The sequence below is a fragment of the Nanorana parkeri genome, unplaced genomic scaffold, assembly GCF_000935625.1.
Source record: "Nanorana parkeri isolate BGI_ZX_2015 unplaced genomic scaffold, ASM93562v1 scaffold2518, whole genome shotgun sequence".
NCBI lineage: Eukaryota > Metazoa > Chordata > Amphibia > Anura > Dicroglossidae > Nanorana > Nanorana parkeri.
The window spans coordinates 5,961-26,482 of record NW_017308786.1 but is presented as its reverse complement, the minus strand read 5'-3'; the positions used below and the strand labels follow the sequence as shown (position 1 = coordinate 26,482).

The window sequence follows — 20,522 nt, the reverse complement described above, 5'->3', positions numbered from 1 at the left end:
GGGGGGATGGGCAAACTCCTGCATGTTTGAAATGGCCCAAAGCCTAAGCATGACAGCCAGGCCTGCTAGCATTTTAGAAGTAGAGTCTGAATGGCAAACTACATATTCCTTTCATGTCACGTTTTCCTTAACAAAAGTGATAGGTACCTCACGTTGTTTGGAATCATTTATCATGTGAAATGTTATCTCTAATCTGATATTGCAGGCAGTGAACAAAGGTCTTCTCCACAGGATTGCATGTGCCAGCTCGGTTGTACTATGAACAGGGCATAATATACTCTTTTGAACGATTTGTTTTATGCTTGTACTCAGTTCAATTAAATTCAAAGTTATTTCCACATACAATAACCTTTTTGGAAAAAAGTACAATTTTTCCTTCTGCTCAGGGAAATCGGTACATGATTGCTGGTGTTTGTAATGCCAGCTTTAGACTAATTTATTTATTATAATGTCAAAATACTATAGCCTGCAAGGAGAGATTTCCCCATCCATGCTGTTTAGCGTGGATGGAGGAATCAATTGGTTTTTCTTGTTCAACCCACAGTGCCACTTGTCTGAGGAAAACTCCAGATACAGATAAATGCAACCTGGACAAACACACTTTGGGTGATTTCCTTCAATATGTCAATGAATGTTTTCTTTTTTCCCTTTAGGAACGACCCCCTCCATATGCACCTACAGAAGACAAGAAGACAAACTAGAGGGACATAGTCCTGAACTTGCTAACATGTGGACACATTGTTGGCATCTGGAAGACATTACTAGCTGAAATCACCGCAGTTATTTGTAGAGAGACTAGTTACATATATCATATTGCTGTGATTTGAAACCTAAAACAGTCTACCTGCCTTTGGTGTTTTGTAAATAAGCAAATGTAAGAGAAAATCTTCCTTTTTTTCTTGCTCCAGGGCGCAGTGTTCAGAGTGGTTTAATTATTCTGCAATGTATATAGCACCTAGACCTGCTGTACCTTTTGAGAAAGGTGTAAAAAAATCTTCTCCATCAGAGAGAAGGGTTGGAAAGATATACCACAAGAGTATTTTCTATTATGCTACAACATCTTTAATACCTTTTTTAAAGGCATATAGAGGGGAGTTTATCAAAATTGGAGTAAACTAAATCTGGAGCAGTTGCCCAGGGTAACCGATCAGCTTTTCTCTTCAGTTTGTTCAGTTAAGATTTAAAAATGAAAAAGAGAAGCTGATTGGTTGCCATGCACAGCTGCTCCAGCTTTGATAAATTTCCCTCATAGTATTTAAGTTGAGTAAGTGGAAATGTTATACACATAGGGTAGAATTTATCAAAACTGAAGCAGACAGAATCTAGAGCAGTTGCACATGGCAATCAATCAGCTTCTCTCTTCAGTTTGTTCAGTTAAGATTTTAAAATGAAAGAGAGAAGCTGATTGGTTGCCATGCACAGCTGCTCCAGATTTTGTCTGCTCCATCATTTTTGTGTTTGTCTACATTACATATTTGTTACCTTCTGCTGGATTTTCTGTATCGTCACTAATATTGACTAGTTAAAGAGAGTAACTACCTACAGCAGCAGTTTTTTGCTGTAAATACTGATTTCTTTCCAAGGGCTGAATCTGAACCACTACACTGATCTAGTATACATGTATATTCTATATAAAAGAAATGTATATACACTTATTTTGTCTTTTACATGTTCAATTCACGTATTTTTTAGTAAACATAATATTATTAGGATTTTAAATAAGACTGTACATTACAGGTTGCGTTGTTTCAGAATATTTCATTTGTTTAGCACTCCAGAACAGAAAAGGAGAAAGTGTTTTTCACATAACCAATGGGATGGATTGAAAACATTTTGTACCTGTTATTGTTTTGATCTGTAAAATAAAACTGTCAGAATTATGTTAAATTTTGTTTTGCACCCTCAAACATTATAAAGCTTGGGCTGTGTGTGTATTAGCTAAAGTGTACCTGTTTCAGAACCGGCAAAGTTGAGATATTACAAAGAGTCATAAAAGTAATTCTGGGGCTGTTTGGGTGCTATTCATTGTACAGGCCTCATGGCTAAAGTTCATAAAAGTTCGTGTTTATTGATAGAAAGTTTAAAATCCATCCAGATATATACAGTACATATCATAAAATCAAACCATTATTTTTTGCGCACAGCACCAACTTGCATATTCAGATATTGCATCATAGAGCATAGTCGCAACAAAACACTATCAAGTGCATTTTGTCGTTAAGTTTTTTTAAATTTTTTTTATTGATGTTGCCTCTTTTTGGTAAACATGGCATACCACGCTTTCTGGTACAAAAGTCCTTCCGTCCAAATTGTTGCATCCCAGTAATGTCCCAGGTACATCAGCATGGCAAGTGTAGGGATCTATCAATATCTTCTTGATTTGAGCAGTTGCTTTTGATGCGCAAGTACTCACTGTATGGAATACTTATTTTCATAGGCTCTGAGTGGGCACTGTCCACAAGAAAAATGTAGTACCATGTAGAAACAAAGGGGTTGGTTTTCTAAAAGGAATGGTGCATGCTTACTTTGCAAAGTGTATTTTCACCTTCCTTAGTGAATTAACTGTGCTGGTGTTACTCATCCAAATGTGTGAGCAAAAATCCTGTTTTTTTATGAGCATTCTAAGTATGTGTTAAAGTTTTCTGTGTACAGAGTGCACAGTGAGCTCACATCGAGTATGACTGGTGTCTGCAGTAGAGGAGTGCCTGAGGGTATACCAGTTGGCATTATGCTGGATAGAAGTATTGTAGGGTAGAACAGTGGGCAGTATGTGCAGGAGAAAAGTACAGGACAGTATGACAGCTGGCAGTATGTGCAGGAGGGGAGTACCAGAGGGTATTGACAGGACAGTCTGGGCAGGAATAGTTTACCAGAGAATGTGACCGAGGGCAGTTGGTACAGAATTGGAGTACTGGAGTGTTTGGCAGAGGACAATGTTTGCAGGAATGGAGTACTGGGGGTACCTCAGGATACCTGCATTTCATACCTGCAGCGGCTTGGCACCCTTCCGCCCCAGGGTCTCTTTAATGTAGTGATTTGTCTCCGAGAGCCAGACCACATTTTGTTCATGCTAGAGACGCCATATGTTAGTGGTCCAGTTTTTCATTCAGAGATTACGCACACCAATGAAATATCATACTTTTATCTGTCTGTTAACTCTTAATACTTCTTTGCATAGGTGACATTATTTTTGTTTATCTGGTATGTAATAAACATCAAGCGATATACAACACAACTTAGGTCACTAATTTTCTCCTGTGACCCAGAACCCCTTATATGCTGAGAGTGAAAAGCCGCACTGCAGCTGGGAAGGATCCTGACAATAGTGTTGGGATGGATCCACCCAGCTACCTGATTGACAGCTGAATCTGCCTCTCCAGAGGCAGTGCCAGCTGTGCCCGCCCTCTCCCCCATCTGTCCCTTCAGTCAGCGTTGAAAGAACAAAGAGGGGAAGGGGAAATCCCTGCGGGGTTCGGTGACTGATAGTCACCGCTCTCTGCAGGGAGAAGATTGTGAACTGAGCGATGAGTGGTATGTGATCGATCAGTTCTTGATCTATAGAGCCGACGTTGAACACCTGCAGTGTCACATGTCGGCTCTAACTATTAAGATGAGTGTATTTTGCTTATCCCATATTTCTTTTTTAAGCATGTTGTATAGCCACAAATTTAAACAATGACTCAACTGGTTATTGTTATTTATCTTTTTTTTTTAACACAAACCTCCAACATGCAGATTGCAAAAAAAATCAAGTTACACAATTAAATATCAATGTTCAGTTGTCCTGAAACAATCGATAATCACAACACTCCTTCACAGCGCAGCAGAGGAACACAGAACCAGGTGCTCGCCAGTCACAGCCTATTTATGCTGTACTGCCACTTGATATAACGGAAATCCTGCCGCACACAGGAGATCACTGAAGTCACAAGGTCCTGCCTCAGGCCTGCCCTCTCTGACATGTTTCATCCAATTAGAGGCTTAATTGTAGCTGCCTTTACAACTAAGCCCATGATTGCGTGAAACGCTTCAGAAGGGCGGACTTGATAAAGAGCGTCAGAATCTGGCCCCTTCGGTGTGCAGCCAGATTTTAGTTATATTAACTTTTTCTAAATCATCAGTAATATTGTAGTATTATTATATAATATTTAAGGTCAAAATCTCTAGTGGCTGGGAAATTACCTAGTAAATGTCAGTTAAATAGAGACTAATGTAAATAAACACATTCTATATTTGTGCGATACCAACATACGCTACACAGAACAATTCAGCCAATCAGCCTTCGAGTATGCTTTTGTTGTGGGAGGATATTAAGCTCAACTCATTTGACCATTAGACACACTTTCATTTACTTACTAGTATATAAAAAGAGACCATTTAACAGCTTATTAATGTGATTTATCTGACAGTTTACCTATCAAGAGTTTTTAATATATTTACTAAGGGCCCATTTACACTTGAGCGTTCTGTTGCAGTGTGTTAATGTGAGTTTTGGCACATGTTAAAGTGCATTGTGTTAGGGCAGCCATTTTTTAATGAAAATAAAAATAACCACTGGATCGGCAATAAACTGAAAAGGAAAAAGCCACTGGATCCTCAGTAAACTGGGACATATATTTCTGCTTTCTTTCCTTAACTCAGTCCAGCAGGTGATCTTAATTTTAAGGGAAATAATGGGAGATTCTCCTGACAACAGAGGCAATGGCTGGATTCACGCCACTTGTGTTGTGCTTAGAGGATGTTGATGTGTGTTAAACCCACTTGTGTTGACATGCTCTTTTTTTCACATTGCTGCACATTTTTGTTTTTTACAGCAAGAGGTAAAATATTTTTTTATTTCCTTGATGTACATTGTAACACGTTGCAACACATAGCTCTGCATTTAATTGCAGCATGTCCTATTTTCGCCCAGTGCAGAACTGGGTCTATTGAAAACAATATATTTTTGCTCAACATATGTCCAACGCTACCCCAATGCACATGGTGTGAATGAACCCTAATTCTACAGCAGGTCCTTTTCCTACGAGATGTTTTACTTTATTAGTCTGGGAATGATTGTTGTCACAAGAATATTTTCTATAGTCAGAGGTTATTTGATTATTTATATGAGCATGGTTGGACTAAGGCTCTTTGAAGCTCCCCATATCACATTACATTATGGAATTACATTAAGTAAGGCTCATATTGCAGGACATAGTTTAAACTTGACTATTCTTTACAAAATGGTTAATGCATATCAATGCAACCCTTGTTTAAACATTAAAATTGGTTGATATTGATGTCAAAGTTATGTCTTTTTAAAGCTGAGTACTTAAATAATTCCTTGTTTAATAGGTTTGTCACTATTTACATACATTTACTTTAAGGCCAGTTTCACACTTTTGCAATATTCATATTACATCTTGAATGAGCTGCCTGTATACCTGCCAACGCACCTCAAATCATACCTGACCCTTTCATATTAACGCACCTCACCACAAGGCATGGTAGTGCGAAACTGTGTGTAGTGCAAAACTCTAAGGCTGGGTTCACAGCTAGGCGTTTTGAATATGCCCGTTTGTCGCGCGTTTCGTGTCGTGGTTCGCGGTAAAAAAAACGTGCGACAAACGTGCGTTTCCGAGGGCTACTTGCTGGTATCCCAATGGAAAAGCGCGACAAAAACGCCCCAAAGAAGCTCCTGTACTTCTTTGGGCGTAGGACGTTTTGTAGCGTGTTCATACGGCCTGTAATACGCCCAGGTGTGAACCATACCCATAGGAAATAATGGGATTTCGGTGTTTGAGCGTTTTGCAGAGCGTAGGAACACGCTGCAAAACGCCCAGGTGTGAACCGGGCCTAACTCGGGCATGTTGCCTTAGCATTTTGGCATGGCATACAAAATGAATGACATTGCAATACACTAACATGTGTTGCAATGCTTTGCAGAAAAGCACTCTAAGCATAATGCAAAATTGTGAAGCTGGCCTAATATATATTTCTTTGTTATATTTTATTTATCATAATGTTTGTGTGTTTTTTTTCATTGAATTAATGTGACTACTATTTCAAATGCATGTTTAAGTCCTTTTAAAAATCACATATTTTTATAATAATTAAAAAATCACAAAGAACAGGATTTTTGATCATGCATCCCTCTGGAACAGTAAGTGTGTACCCCTAGCTCCGTTCCTTTTTTCTTCTTCTCAGGTGGAGTGTTGAAGTGTGCTCTCTCCAGAGCTTGTACCAAGCTCTCAGTGGGGGCAGTGGCAGTCTTGTTTTACTCTTCTCACAAATCAAAGGCAACAGCTTTTTTGTATTCCACAAAATGTCTGGTGCTAAACAATTGACAAGGATTTATGATTCAGTTAGCACAACTTGTTGCTCCTCATGATCGTTAGAGGAGGATACCCCATCATCTGAATTTCAGTCAGTAGTTGTTTCACCCATAACAGAAGGAAACTGTTTTATCTCCAATTGAGACTGTGCATTTCACTTTAAATTAAATATTACTTTCACCTAGATATTGCATCATATTTAGAAATAAATTAAACATACCTTTACCCTCTGACATGAGCTTCTGATAACCACTGGCAGCCTTAGATGAGCCTCTGTGCTTGGGTTTTTTTTTGTTTTTTTATTCTCATTTTACTTATTTTTTTTGTTGATGAGAAGTAAAAAAATATATTATTGTAAACAATGTATCTTATAAAGAGAAAGCCACTTCTGTCTCTTTCACATTACCAGGACCAGCTCTTCTGCTTCTTCATTAGTACCTACTCAAAAGGTAGTCCTGTATAGACCTGTGCACGGCAAAAAAAATGTGTTTCGACACAGGCAACCGCACAATGAAACTGCAGATCTCGCAGCGACGCAACTTGGAGGCGGAGCGCATGACACCACATGATGATATGGTAAACACCAAAATGGCGGTGCCAAAATGTGTATGACGTCGCCCGCACACGCGCGGCATCATGCGCGCCACCTCCAAGATGGCAGTGGGCATATGCAGAGCGCACCAGCGGCCGATATGCAATTCTGCAAATGAATTTATGTATGGCCGAATATAGTTTTCGTATATACGGGCTTATGATAAAACCAAATCAACTGAAGTGCATTGATTTGCAGGTTTGTCCCAATCTGAATGCACATGTCTAGTCCTGTATAACTTGTCTTCCAACCTCTTAATACTGAACCCTTTGCATAGGCAAAACTGAGCGTAAAGGAGGTAGTTGGCCGGAAAGGATTTAGAGCTATAATAGCTGCAAAATTGCTGCACATACTGGAAATCCTTATGGACAGATTTCCCCTCACTTTTTAGCCCTGTGACACATAAGTGGAACAATAAATTGTTTCTTTACTTAAATTAAATGGTATGTGCAGAGGAATGTTTACAGAAAGTTTTTACACTGTCTAAAACTGATTTTTATTGGTATCTATCTTCATTTTGTACATTTACCAGTAGCTGCCTCATTTCCCACCCTAGGCTTATACTCGAGTCAATATTTTTTCCCAGTTTTTTGTGGTAAAATTAGGTACCTCGGCTTATATTCGGGACGGCTTATACTAGAGTATATACGGTAATGCAAAGTGATTTATTAGCAAATGTGTACATAGATTGTGTTTTATGGTTTACACTCTCAAGAAGGTGAATGTTAGAAGTAATTGCAAGCAGTGTCAGAATACTAAGCAGATGTCTAAGGCCTTGTTCACACCAAATGCAGAGCAGATCTGCATGAGTTTCTGCACACGCAGTGCAGTGGGTTATGCCGCGTTTCTGCCGCATTTTTTGCCGCGTTTTTGATGCATTCAGGGCCGTTTTTGTTTTTTTGTTTAAAATGGGCTTTCAGTGCGTTCCAGGGCGTTTGCATGTGGTTTTGATGCGTTTGCATGCGTTCCAGAGCAGGTAAAATAGGGCTTGCTGCAGTTTTTTTTACCTGCTCTGGAACTAAACGCTGCGTTGTGAACTAGGACCCAAAATACCATTGGAATACATTGGATGCAGTTTTGATCCGGTCTGTAACTGCTCTGCTCCTGGAACACGCTTCGTGTGAACAAGGCCTAAGGATGTATCTAACTGTCACAGTTAAAACTGCACAAACAGACTATCACGGTTAGCATGTTAGAAATGCCTAGGGAAAATTCAGAGATGAGGCTAAATAACTGGCAGCAAGCCCTTGGTGCTTATAGAAGGCTGTATGTACAGGCACCGCTGAGGGGATCTTTGCAAAAAAAAGTACAGCAGGGGAGAGCTACATAAAACAATACACACATCCTTTAAGTTACAGGTCTGAGTGTGGCCTTAACTAGCCTTGCACCTAATGTGTGCTACATGCAACCAAAAAAACGTCACCAAAGTATGCAGGGTGTACACTGTTGTGACATCCGTGTCCATCCAGTTTTTTCCTCCATCTTGTGGACGCTCTATCTGCCCCCAAAAAATTGTATAAAATTCATTTCAATATGGCATTGCATGATGGAATAAATGACAGTCAAAGTACCGCAGAGCTAAATACTGAAAAATGGCCTGGCCAGGAGGGGGGTGTAAACACCTGGTCAGCAAGTGGTAAAGGAGAAGGATCCTGCTTCCAGGTAAGCCCATAACTGGGAAATCAGATAGTTTTAAGGTGCCCATACACTGCACGATTCTCGTAAGAGAATCGTGGGAAATCCTGCGATCGTACTATAATCGTGCAGTGTATGGAAGGTGTGCGACCGTTTCTACTGTACGGTCGCATGTCTTCCGTCGAACCAGCATGCTAGAAAACCCGCCGGGAATCGTACGATTCTCGGTGAGTTAGTGGCCTTCTGGTCCGACAACTGCCGAACGGGCCGGTGTGCGCACGCGCACACTGTCCGTTTGCAGTCATCGTAAGCCCGCCCCTCAGGGGGGCGCGCTTGCGATGATCGCAAGTATGATCTGCCTGTCCAAGATGGGTAGATCGTACGTTTTTTTAAGTACTTTACAACCCTCGCAAGACACAGGTCTTGCGAGGGTTGTAAAGTGTATGGGCACCTTTAGATTAGGTAGCACAATTTACAGACGTGCCATGATGCTGCACTGTGCTGCCACATGTACAGTATGTGCAAATGTAATTTAATAAACCTTGTAATAAACATTGGTTTATTAAATTAAATTATAATTATTACATTACATTAAATAAATTACATGAAATAAATGTAATTTAAAAAAGTTTGCATTGCCTTTCACAAGGGACCTTTTCTTACCGTATTGACTGCTGGACCCTCTGGTAGTTGCCACTTTAAATTCAAATGACCTCTATGAGAGGCGTTACATGGAGTTGTGTTACAGCATTGTGTAATGCAATAGTTATCTGGTACTTTGGACAGAAGAATCATTAGGATCGTGCATATAAAAACAAACGCAAGATCCTGGAGCAAATAATTGCAGCTAGAGGATCATCTAGGAATTCATAGAAAATATGTCAAAGCCAGAGTTTATCTCCTTTTTGTATTCTAATACATTTGTACTGGCATTCACCTTCCTGATTTGTCTTCTCCTGTTGGATTTTGTGAAGAGGAAAAAGAGCCGACGGTTTCCTCCAGGTCCTAGAGGAGTGCCATTTCTTGGTAACATTCTACAGGTTGATTTTAGGCATCCTACGGTCTTTTTTACCCAGGTAGGTTATATATACTAGCTTCATGAAATTTGCTTAAAGTGTATGAAACTCTTCAATATACCATTGAATACGTCCGTCCGTCCGTTTTTTTACTACGGGCGGACGGCAAGAGGTTAAATCTGTTTGATAAGTGCAAAAATTATTATTGTTAATTTTACACAGGATTTATATGTCGCCAACAATTTTGTGCAGCGCTTTACAAAAAAAAAAAAAAAAACCCTGTAGATCCTGCCAGTAATGCAGTGCTATGCTGTGTTCTGTGCTATCTGCTGATATATCTCAAGCAGTCTAATTATTTCTGCTCAGGTTACCACCATGAACTACAGAACACTTGTAAAAGTAAGGAAAGGGGTAGGTGTTCTGTAGCCCTAACACATGTCCTGCCCTAGGGAGGCAATGCTGCTCCTTCATAGATACAGTACTATGAATGAGCAATGCCAACCTAGGACAGTTCCTGTGTAACTGGCAGAATCACCAGGTTAAATTAACAGATGAAAGTGACACTATGATATCCGTATGATCCCCTATTCCCCCCCTGGTCTCGATATGTTGCCCTCCCTACTGGTATTTTGACTGGTTCTCAACAATTCTTCAATAGGGTTGGGCTCAATGTTAGAGCCGAACGTGAGTTCGACTCGAAGATCGGCTGTTCGTGTGTTCGGTGAACACACAAACTGTCAGGGTGTTTGGATGGCTATTCGCCAGCCACACATCCTGCACAAGGCACTGTGCCTTGTAAGCCCTGATTGGCTAAAGCCTTGCACCTCACCATATGTCAGGTGCAAGACTTTGCCCAATTACGGCACAGAGAACAGTGAGAGCCATTATTGGGGAAAGTCATGATGACTCTCCCAATCATGGCTCACCCTGTTACAACTGTAAACAGTTGGGTTGAGCTAGCTGTCACTGCTAGCTCCGCCCAGGCCCGGATTCCCCACAAGGCCACCGAGGCCAGGGCGCAGAGGGGCGGCAGCGGTGTCCTTGTGAGGAAGTTCCGGGCGGTAAGTTGCCCTCTCTACATTTAGTCCTGCTTTGCACAGGCAGACTAAATGTAGTGTGTCAGCAGATTGTTCATTTACATGTGATCTCGGCGATCTGCAGCCGGCCGGGCCGTCCTCCCCTCCCCTCCCCCCTGCACTTTTTGCCATGTTTTTCAAAAATTATTTCTATTTGTCAGTTTTATTTTTTATTTCGCTGAGTCGCCATTGTCGTGGACAACGCTGGACATCGTGGTTGACCCTGGATTACAACGGTGGATCAGTTTTTGGTTTTTTTTTAAAAAAATAAAAAAACTTGTCAAAAACTTGTCTTTTGTTTTTTTTCCAAATAAAGGATTTTTTCAAACGTCTAGACTTTTTATTTACAATTTTATTTAACCCTTTAGTGAATGGGTAGGGGTACAAGTACCCCTTATTTATTAAAGGGGTACCCTGATGTGAATAAGCCCCCTGCCCGCACCCCCACATTGGGGCGCGCCCCCGCCCCCCCCCCCTTTCCGGCCCTGCTAGGCCTATGCTCGGATCAAGGGTCTGGTATGGAATTTTATTGGGATCCCACGTTTTTTCACAAATTTTTGGGGGTGGGGTTCCTCCTTAAAATTCCTACCAGACCTTACGGACCTGGTATGACTGTAAGGGGGCACCCCCCCCCACACTTTTTTTTGTATTTTTTACATGGTGTCCCTTCTCAATATTCCTACCAGACCTTAAAGTTCTGGTATGACTTTTGGGGGGAACCCCACACTTTAAAAAAAAAAAATCTAAAGTTCGAATCTGAACCGAACTCGGGCCTGTTCAGCCCATCACTATTCTTCAACACTGGGTGGCATTGATGGTTATTACCTGCTTGTCTTTCTTTACTGGTCTTGTGGTTTTTTTTTACTGATTCTGTTTTTGTAATATATCTTTGTTCCCTGTGTTTCCCTGATGACAGGAACCAGGCTGTGATTCCCTTCCTGTTATTGTTCTTTATTGCTTTGTCATCAAGGTTTAAAATTAATAAAAAGTGTATGGGAAAAAATTTGCGGGGATGTATATGGGGCAAACCTATAATAACATCCAGGTGGTAAATAATCATTTATTAAATCATGAATGGATTGCTTCACAGAATATGTAATATATTGATGCATTATATACTGGAAAAACCACCATCACGTACCTGACTGGAGACTCAGCTGAGAAGAGGGCTGCTCGTGCACCTCTCGTCCCGCACCTCTGGGAGTGGTGATAGGGGATGTAAGGACGGAGTGAAGCACAGGCACCGGTACTGGTGGCTGGCTGGTTTTTCGAAGAGATGCTTGAGTGTGTTGAACCAGCTGGTAAATCTGCAGGACAGGGATGACACCGGGACATCTTGGAACCAGATCAGGCAACAGGGGGGAGAGCAGTGAAGCACTTGCTGGATGTAGCTGATCAGGGTACTGGTGGAGCAATTCACCAAGTGGCAGCCCAGGAGCGTAGTCGGGTTTAAGCCGAAGTTCTACACGGGAAGCTGAATCTTAAAGTGCAAATCACAGATCAGGAGCAGGGTCAGGAATCATAAGCGAGGGTCATACACAGGTGAGCAGAGAGTTGAGGTACCAAATCAGAAGGAGGGAGTGGAGTCAATGGTCACAAGCAAGGTTCATGCACAGGAAATCAGGATACAGGAACAGAGTACAGGGCACACAGGGACTAGCTGATGACCACTTAGCAACTTAATCATGGCCTCTGTCAGTTTATATTGAGAAGCGTGCACGCTAATGAGCGCTCTTCCATAGGCTCACGTGTGTGTGCTATTGCACATAAACATTCTAATACGCACGCATCCATGTGCTAAAGCGCGTTTACCTGGAAGTTTTAGCAAAGGATTGCATGTCCGTGTGCATGCATGTTTTTGAGCAGGAATCAGTCTGCAGGTAAGTCTCTTACAGAACACCAATATTGAACTGTTAAAAGTTAAAATTGAGAAAACCCCACTATAGGTTTGTTATGTGTTCCTATTCACACAGCATACCTAACAATAATAAAAATAAAAATATATTATATCTCTTTTTAGCCGTCCTTTGCATGGTCCTCTGTCAATTTCAGTAACAGCAAACTCTAGCTGTCCTAATAGAAAGACTAAGGACTGACTCAGCGTCTCCTCAGTGTCTTCAGTAGACATGTAAGCTGGCAAAAAATTTTGGGGGATTTTTCATTGTTTTGTGTTTCAGGATTTCGGTCCGAAAGTCAATTCGGTTTGTGATTCGGACGAATCTGAAATTTTCGTTAATTTTGGTCCCAATTGGGCGAAACAAGTCCCGTGACGTCACAACTCACCACGCCCCTTTGTTGACATTCTGGTCAGACCTATCATTTTACGGCGTGAGTTCGACGAGATTGGACCGGTCAGCAGGGGTCAGGTTTTTTTCTTTTGGCAAGTCGACGGCTGTTGTTCATTGTGATTGGCATGGATCTACATTGCTGGTCAATGTGATTGACGATGGATTTCATCGTCGGACACTTTTTTTAGGTGTTTTCTTTTAAATAATAGGCTTGTCAAAAACTGTCTTGTGGTTTTTTTTTAAATAAAGGACTTTTTCACAGTGTTGTGTGTTTATTAACTATTTTCTTTACTATTTAGTGAATGAGTAACAACTACACAACTACTTCTTACTCATTCACAAGGGGGGAAGGATCTGGGTGCCCCCTTTATGATAGGAGGTACCCAGATTCAGATAAGTCCCCTGCCCGCAGACCCCCAAAACCAGGGTTGTTGAAAGAGGCCCTTGTCCTCATCGATCAGTTTCCCCCTGGCAAAGCACCCTCCCCATGTGGAGGGCATGTGGCCTGGTATGGTGCAGGTGGGGGGTGCACACTCCTCCCCCCCTTTCCTGCTCTGCCAGGCTGCTGCTCAGATTAAGGGTCTGGTAGAAATTCTAGGGGGGACCTAATGCTTTTTTTTGGTGTTGGGTTGCCCCCTCCCCAAAAGTTTTACCAGACCTAAAGGGTCTGGTATGACTTTTAAAGGGGAACCGAACACGTTTTTTTTCTTGCATTGGGGGTCCCCCCTATCACTCCTACCAGACCTTAAGGATCAATTGGGGAGGGAACTCCACGCTTTTTTGTTTTGTTTACTTTAGCATTTAACATTCAAGTTTATTCCGAATGACATTCGGAAAGAAATTCAGATGCATCTAAAATTTTCGTTATAAAAAATTTGGATACGTTCGGATTTGTTATTTTTTCATTTGGAAATTCGGATGCATCTGAATGTCCGAATTTCCCAAATTTCATCTGAATTTCAAATTGGGAACAAAACTAGTCGCACATGTCTTGTCTTCAGCTCTTTAACCCTTTGTTAGGACAAGTAGTCCTGCTCATCTAGTTTAGAAGTGATAATGAGAAATAAAACTCCAACCCCCCAGAAAATTAGAACTAAGCAGGATTTTTCAGTCCTGAAAAAAAAGGTAAGCTGCAACCTTTAATATTTTTTTTTAAAGTGACGCTACATTATTGGGAACATGTAACAAATATAAAGTATGTGTTATCACAATTTGGCCGCAAAATTGGGAATACATTTCAAGATCTAGCGTGGCAATATTTAAAACATAAAAACATAATGGAACCCTGGAGGGTATATTTGTGAAAACTGAGGATAGATTGCATCTGGATTCTGGGGAAGGAGAGGGAGGGGGGGGGGACTATGGTTGGGAATTATTGTGCAAACAGAGTAAATGGATCAGTCTTTCTGCTTGGTTAATAGGTAGATGCTAGTGGACATGGAAACTCATAAGTTGACTGCTAAAGAGAAGTTTGTACCAGCATTCATGGTGATGGATAACCTGCTGTGGAAACAGAACTGATCTTTTGTGGCACTTGTACCTAAAGGAGTCCTTTCAAGAAGGGACACGGAACATATAGATTAGCCCTGGAAGCTGGACACTCTATGCACATACAAGAACCCCGAACAAAGCAGGGGGCGGTCTTACACAGATCCCCTGCTGATCAGAGCAGTATGGAATGGATCTGTGTCTGTTCAGTGTTTCCCTCCATCTTGCAATGGAGGGAAAAACTGAACTAACCGGACCCATGATAGTTCTATATGGAGTCGGATGTAAGTGGACATGTGTCCGTTTACATCCTATTACCTCAGATCCATCCTGGTGAGGTCCACCATAACAGAACTCTGTTCCTTTTTTCTTGCAGACCTGGTCGGACTCAGAGGCAATCAGTGTAAACAGATCTGCATCCCCCTAGACTGACATTGAGCCTCCGATCAGGTCCTCCTTTAAAACTGACAGACAGATATGATTGGAACACTGTGTGAAAGTGGTCAAAAGGCCATAGTGGAAATATAGGGTATAAAAGATTATTTTCAGGAATTTCAATATCTGTGAATGTATTCTATGAATATTGGTAATTGCTATTGTTTTTATAAGTAACTTTAAATAGACTAGTCTTAGCATTTAATATTAATTATTATTGCAATCAATTAATGCAACATGTTTTCAACAGGCAAAACAAAAGTTTGGAGACATCTTTAGTGTGCAGTTCTTCTGGCAGAAGATAGTGGTAATTAATGGGTTTGAAGCAATGAAGGAAGCCTTAATCAATAGATCTGAGGATATAGCAGATCGCCCCCGATTTCCCCTCTTTGAGAAGTTAGGATTCACAGAGAACACAAAAGGTAAATGAAATACAATGAATCAAAAGAATGTAAGAACTTACTTAGATATTTTGCTTCCTTGGGATTATGAGGGCCATTGGACCAATATCTAAAAGTAGGCAGGTGGATTTCTGCTTTAGAAAATTACAAAAAGTCCAATGTGAGTGACAAGACCGTGTACAACTACCAATCATTTTTCTCAAGTACTCGCCAATACCAATTTCCAATACCTTTTTTTTGGTGTCATGTGACAATTTTTCTAAAACAATACAAACTAATGATTTTAGCACAGTGGGAAATCGCCAGGGCCCGGACACAGCTGCAACTACTGCGACCCTCGTAGTTCTGCCACTGACTGCAAGCTGTAGAGGGACTACAAATTCCAGCAATAAATTATATAGCAATGCAGAATACCACCAGCTATAGAGGACTACAAATCCTAGCAATACAATATACAACAATGCAGAATACCATCCGCTATAGAGGACTACAAATCCCATCAATACATTATACAGCAATGCAAAATAATATAAAGGTACATATTCTCTTTTGCTTACCAGGGCTTTGCGGCATCTCCGGAGTCTGTGCGGGGTCTGACTAGGGCTATGTAAGGTCTCAGGAGGCTGTGCAGGGTCTCATCAGGGCTGTGTGTGGTCTTACCAGTGCTGTGCGAGGTCTTACCAGTGCTGTGCATGGCCTAACCAGAGCTGTGTGAATCTCATCAGGGCTGCATGAGGGGTCTCACCAGGGCTGTGTGTGGGATATTACCAGGGCTGTGTATGAAGTCTCATCGGTGCTGTACGGTGGGTGTGGGTCTTACCACGGCTGTGCGGGAGGGTGTGGGTGACGGGAAGGTGGAGATGTTCGGCTGGACGGCGCTGTAAACAGGTGCCACAAGGTCCCCACAATGCTGCTGTGAGGTCCCCAGCAAGAGCAGGAACTTTCAGCAGCCACTTGTGTTTAAAAATGTAAAGCGCTTGTATAGGCGCTTAGTATCGGAGCATTTTCACGAGTACTGGTGAAAATGCCTAGCATTGGCACTGATACCGATACTAGTATTGGTGCATCCCTACTAGGAAAAGTAATTCTGGAGCCACCTGGTCACATTCATATAACTCACGAGGTGCCACCCTTCCCCACCAGGCCCTTTCCCTCACTCTGTCGGTTCCCAGACTCTCCCACTCCTCCCAGGATCCCGGGACACAACAGACACTGTCAGAATTGGGACCGGGAAGATATCAAGAAACCTCTGTTTCTCCATCTCCTCTACACAGTGTGACCCTGGAAGCACTCTGAGCATTTCCCGGTTTGGAGCTGTGAAAATCACAGTTGAAACGTCAGGTAAACAGTGAATCAAGCACAGTCTGTGCTTGATTAGCAGAAATAGAGTGCATGGAAAACATTAGGGGTCTAACAGACCCCTGATGTCTCTTTAAAGTTTGCCTGTCACCTGCCTAAAGCTGGTCATACACCTATAGATTATCTGCAGATGTTCTATGGTCTGATGGAAAAAGTGCAACAGATCCCCGCTGGCTCTCAAAATACCTGAACAATGCCTGCATCCAATCAGATTGTTCAGGTATTTTGACAGCCAGCGGGGCCGACTAGCAAGATACTGAACCTTGGCCCAGTGGGAGATTCCTCCATCCACACAGTTTAGCATAGATGGAGGAATCTGTTGCAATTTTCCATTTGACCATAGAAAATCTGCAGATAATCTGTAGGTGTATGGCCAGTTTAATGCTATCCACACAGGAGGTTTGTTAGCCCCCTTGTGATAGCAATAAAGTGATAGCAAAATAATAATAATAATAATATATAGACAACCCTTTCAGCAACACACAAATGCAAACGCATGTGTAGCGCATGCACGTGTATGCAAACAATAATTGCACAACACATATTAGGTGTAGGCGACCTTTTAAGTAATTTAAAGCATTGCTTATTGATAATTTTGGGTACTGTCATTTTCACCGTTACACGGGCAAACACAGTTTTGAGATTTGACATCTCTTTATTTAACACAATCTCATCTTGTTGATAAAAGACACAAGTCCATCATGTTCAACCTATAGAGATATGAAAAACAGAAGAAAAGCCTAAACGGAAAGCTATGGCCACAATTAAGCCAATATAGAGAGCATACTAAATGTAGTCAATAAAGTAAATCTAATTGCCCAAGATGATCCAAGTAGGAATGGACGAACCGTAACAGGTACAATTAAAATTAGTAGTGGGGAGCAAAAGGAAAACAAATGTTTAACCAGTAAATAGAGGTGCACCGAAATGGAAATTTTAAAACCGAAACGAAACCGAAATACTAAACTTTGACCAAAAGTGGGACTGTTTCAAGAACAAATTAAAAAATGCTATTACCAGGTGTATACCGCTGGGTAACAAAAGTAAAAGATCAAAAACAAAGCCAATATGGCTAAATACAACGGTAAAACAACACATTAAGGAAAAAAAGTAGCATTTAGTAAGTATAAAACGGAGGGGACAGTATTGGCATTCCAAAACTACAAAGAATGTAACAAAAGATGTAAACTGGTAGTCCTGGCAGCTAAAATTGATTGTGAGAACTATATCGCCGAAGTTAGTAAAAAGAACCCCACATTTTTTTTTATCAGTACATAAACAGTAAGAAGGGGAAAAAGGAACAGATAGGCCCAATAGGGGACATAAATGGGTCGTTACTCACAAACGACAGGGAGAGGGCCGAGGCGCTAAATACTTTCTTCTCGTCGGTATTCACCAAGGAAACAGACGGGTTTAATGTACATGATAAAACACAAAATTTAACAAGAAATACACCTGAGTGGTTGACTGAAACTGGGATACAACATAGGCTTAAACTACTAAATGCAAATAAAGCATTAGGACCTGATAATCTACATCCCAAGGTACTCAAGGAACTGAACAAGGAGATAACGAGACCATTGTTCCTCATTTTTAAGGAATCCGTAATGGCTGGTAGAGTGCCAAGCGACTGGCGAAGGGCTAATGTGGTACCTATATTCAAAAAAGGGTCAAAATGCCAACCGGGGAACTATAGACCAGTTAGTCTAACATGCATAGTATGTAAACTGTTAGAGGGAATTATTAAGGACTACTTAGTGGAATTCGTCCGGGATCATAGTATAATAAGTGATGTGCAGCACGGATTTAGGAAGGATCGTTCTTGCCAGACCAACCTGCTGACCTTTTACGAAGAGGTAAGTAGAGATCTGGATGGGGGGAGGCCGGTGGACGTAGTATATCTGGACTTTGCCAAAGCATTCGATACGGTGCCACATAAACGCTTGTTATACAAGCTAAGGGCTATGGGCATAGATGAATTAGTGTGCACGTGGATAGAAAACTGGCTACGAGAACGTGCACAAAGAGTATCAGTAAATGGCACCTTTTCAGACTGGGCTGAGATCATGAGTGGCGTACCCCAGGGTTCGGTGCTGGGTCCCATGCTTTTTAACCTATTTATTAATGATATAGGGGAGAAAGTGAGAAGTCATGTCTCAGTGTTTGCTGATGATACTAAAATTGAGAGGGTAGTAGACACAGATTTAGACATTATAACATTACAGGAGGACCTGGAGAAAATCGGGGAGTGGGCAACTGTATGGCAGATGAAGTTCAATGTCGATAAATGTAAGGTAATGCACCTTGGAGTTAAAAATAGGCAAATGGACTATACACTTATGGGTGTGCCACTAGGGAAGTCGGAAACGGAGAAGGATTTGGGGGTCATTATAGACCGCAGACTGGAGAATAGCTCGCAGTGCCAGACTGCTGTAAACAAAGCAAGCAGAGTCCTGTCTTGCATTAAGAAGGGAATGTATTGCAGGAACAAGTCTATAATTTTGCCACTTTATAGATCACTGGTTCAGCCACATCTGGAGTATGCGGTCCAGTTTTGGTCACCAATACTCAGAAAGGATGTCCTTGAGCTGGAAAAAGTCCAGGGGAGAGCAACCAAACTTATTAAGGGGTTCGAGGACCTGAACTATGAAACAAGGTTGTTAAAATTAAATATGTTCTCTTTGGAGGTTAGGAGATTAAGGGGGGACATAATCTTCTTGTATAAACTATTTAAGGGTGACAGCAACATTATTAACAAAATGTTTACGGTTAGCTCTGTAACAAAGACCAAAGGGCGCAACCAAAAATATGTGGAAAAAAAATTTCAACACACAGGGTGCAAGGGGTTCTTCACAGTCAGAGCGGTTAAGGTCTGGAACTCGCTACCGCAGGAAGTGATCTCAGCTAATAGTGTGGAATCATTCAAGAAACTCCTGGACGAGTTCCTCAGAGACCATAATATACAGGGGTACAGGTAAGCCTAAGAGCAAAATCACACATGGACTAATACACACGTACACACCTGCTCAAACATATATGCATACGGGGGGCGTGGCTTGCACCGCGAGGAGAATGGCCGCACACTAAAGGAGCTCCGGCTACCCGAGACCCAAACGACGCTCCATTAGCAACTCTGCACCCACGATGGTGAAAATTGGGCAACAGCAGACACCCGCAGCGACGCCCGCTACCTTTACCACGGAGCTAAGTAGGAATATCCCGGACATTTTCCGCACACAGCGGCCTTCAGTTCCCGAGGCGATGTCACTCAAAATGGCGCCGGGGCCTTGCAGCACGCACCCTCTCCACACACCCGCTCCCGGTGCAGGACCGGACCCGCATGATACCCATCCCGCATCCTACCTCCAACACTTGCCGACACGCTCGAAGCTTCACTCAGTGGCCTCCGACATCAAAGAAGCCCTATGCTCGGCAGTGTTGGAGCTGCGGAAAGACCTGCAAGACATGGGCCATTGCATCCATGGCGTGGAACGCTCAGGCCGCAGGCAGGGAGAAGAAATCAAGGCCATACACTCTCAACAGGACTGCACGGTGCGCAATCTGATTGAGATGAGACGCCACCTTGAGGATTTGGACAACTGTGGGAGAAGATCCAACATTAGGGTCCGTGGAGTGCTGAAGACATATATGCCAGAGGCCATTCCCACCGTCCTCATGACCATCTTTAATGACGTGCTGGACCGGCCTGCTGAATCGCCTATTGAGCTGGTGAGAGCACACAGGGCCCTGAGACCCCATGCAGCACAGGATGAAGCACCCATAGACATCATATGCTGCCTCCAGAGCTTCCCCTGAAGGAGGAGATCCTGCTGAAGGCCCGGCAACAGGGAACCGTCTTCCTAGATGGAAGAGAGGGGAAGCTGTTTCAGGATCTTTCCGCAATCACCCTGCAGCAAC

General features: G+C 42.1%; 2 protein-coding genes across 3 annotated transcripts in view; both read left to right on the top strand.

Moving 5' to 3' along the window:
• LOC108801832 (WW domain-binding protein 2-like) overlaps window positions 1–737 on the top strand; it is a 22,045-nt gene extending 21,308 nt beyond the window's left edge. For both annotated transcript variants that reach the window (XM_018573749.1, XM_018573748.1), the window contains exon 8: window positions 654–737. In XM_018573749.1, coding sequence (XP_018429251.1) covers window positions 654–701 — 48 coding nt within the window. In that variant the 3' untranslated portion in view covers window positions 702–737. The remainder of the gene's footprint in view (window positions 1–653) is intronic.
• Window positions 738–9,323: 8,586 nt separating this feature from the next.
• On the top strand, window positions 9,324–16,597 carry LOC108801830 (cytochrome P450 2D15-like). Its single transcript, XM_018573747.1, has 3 exons — window positions 9,324–9,617; window positions 15,095–15,266; window positions 16,437–16,597. The coding sequence occupies exons 1-3, from the start codon at window positions 9,420–9,422 to the stop codon at window positions 16,595–16,597; spliced, it is 531 nt and encodes a 176-aa protein (XP_018429249.1). The 5' UTR covers window positions 9,324–9,419.
• The last annotated feature ends 3,925 nt before the right edge of the window (window positions 16,598–20,522 follow it).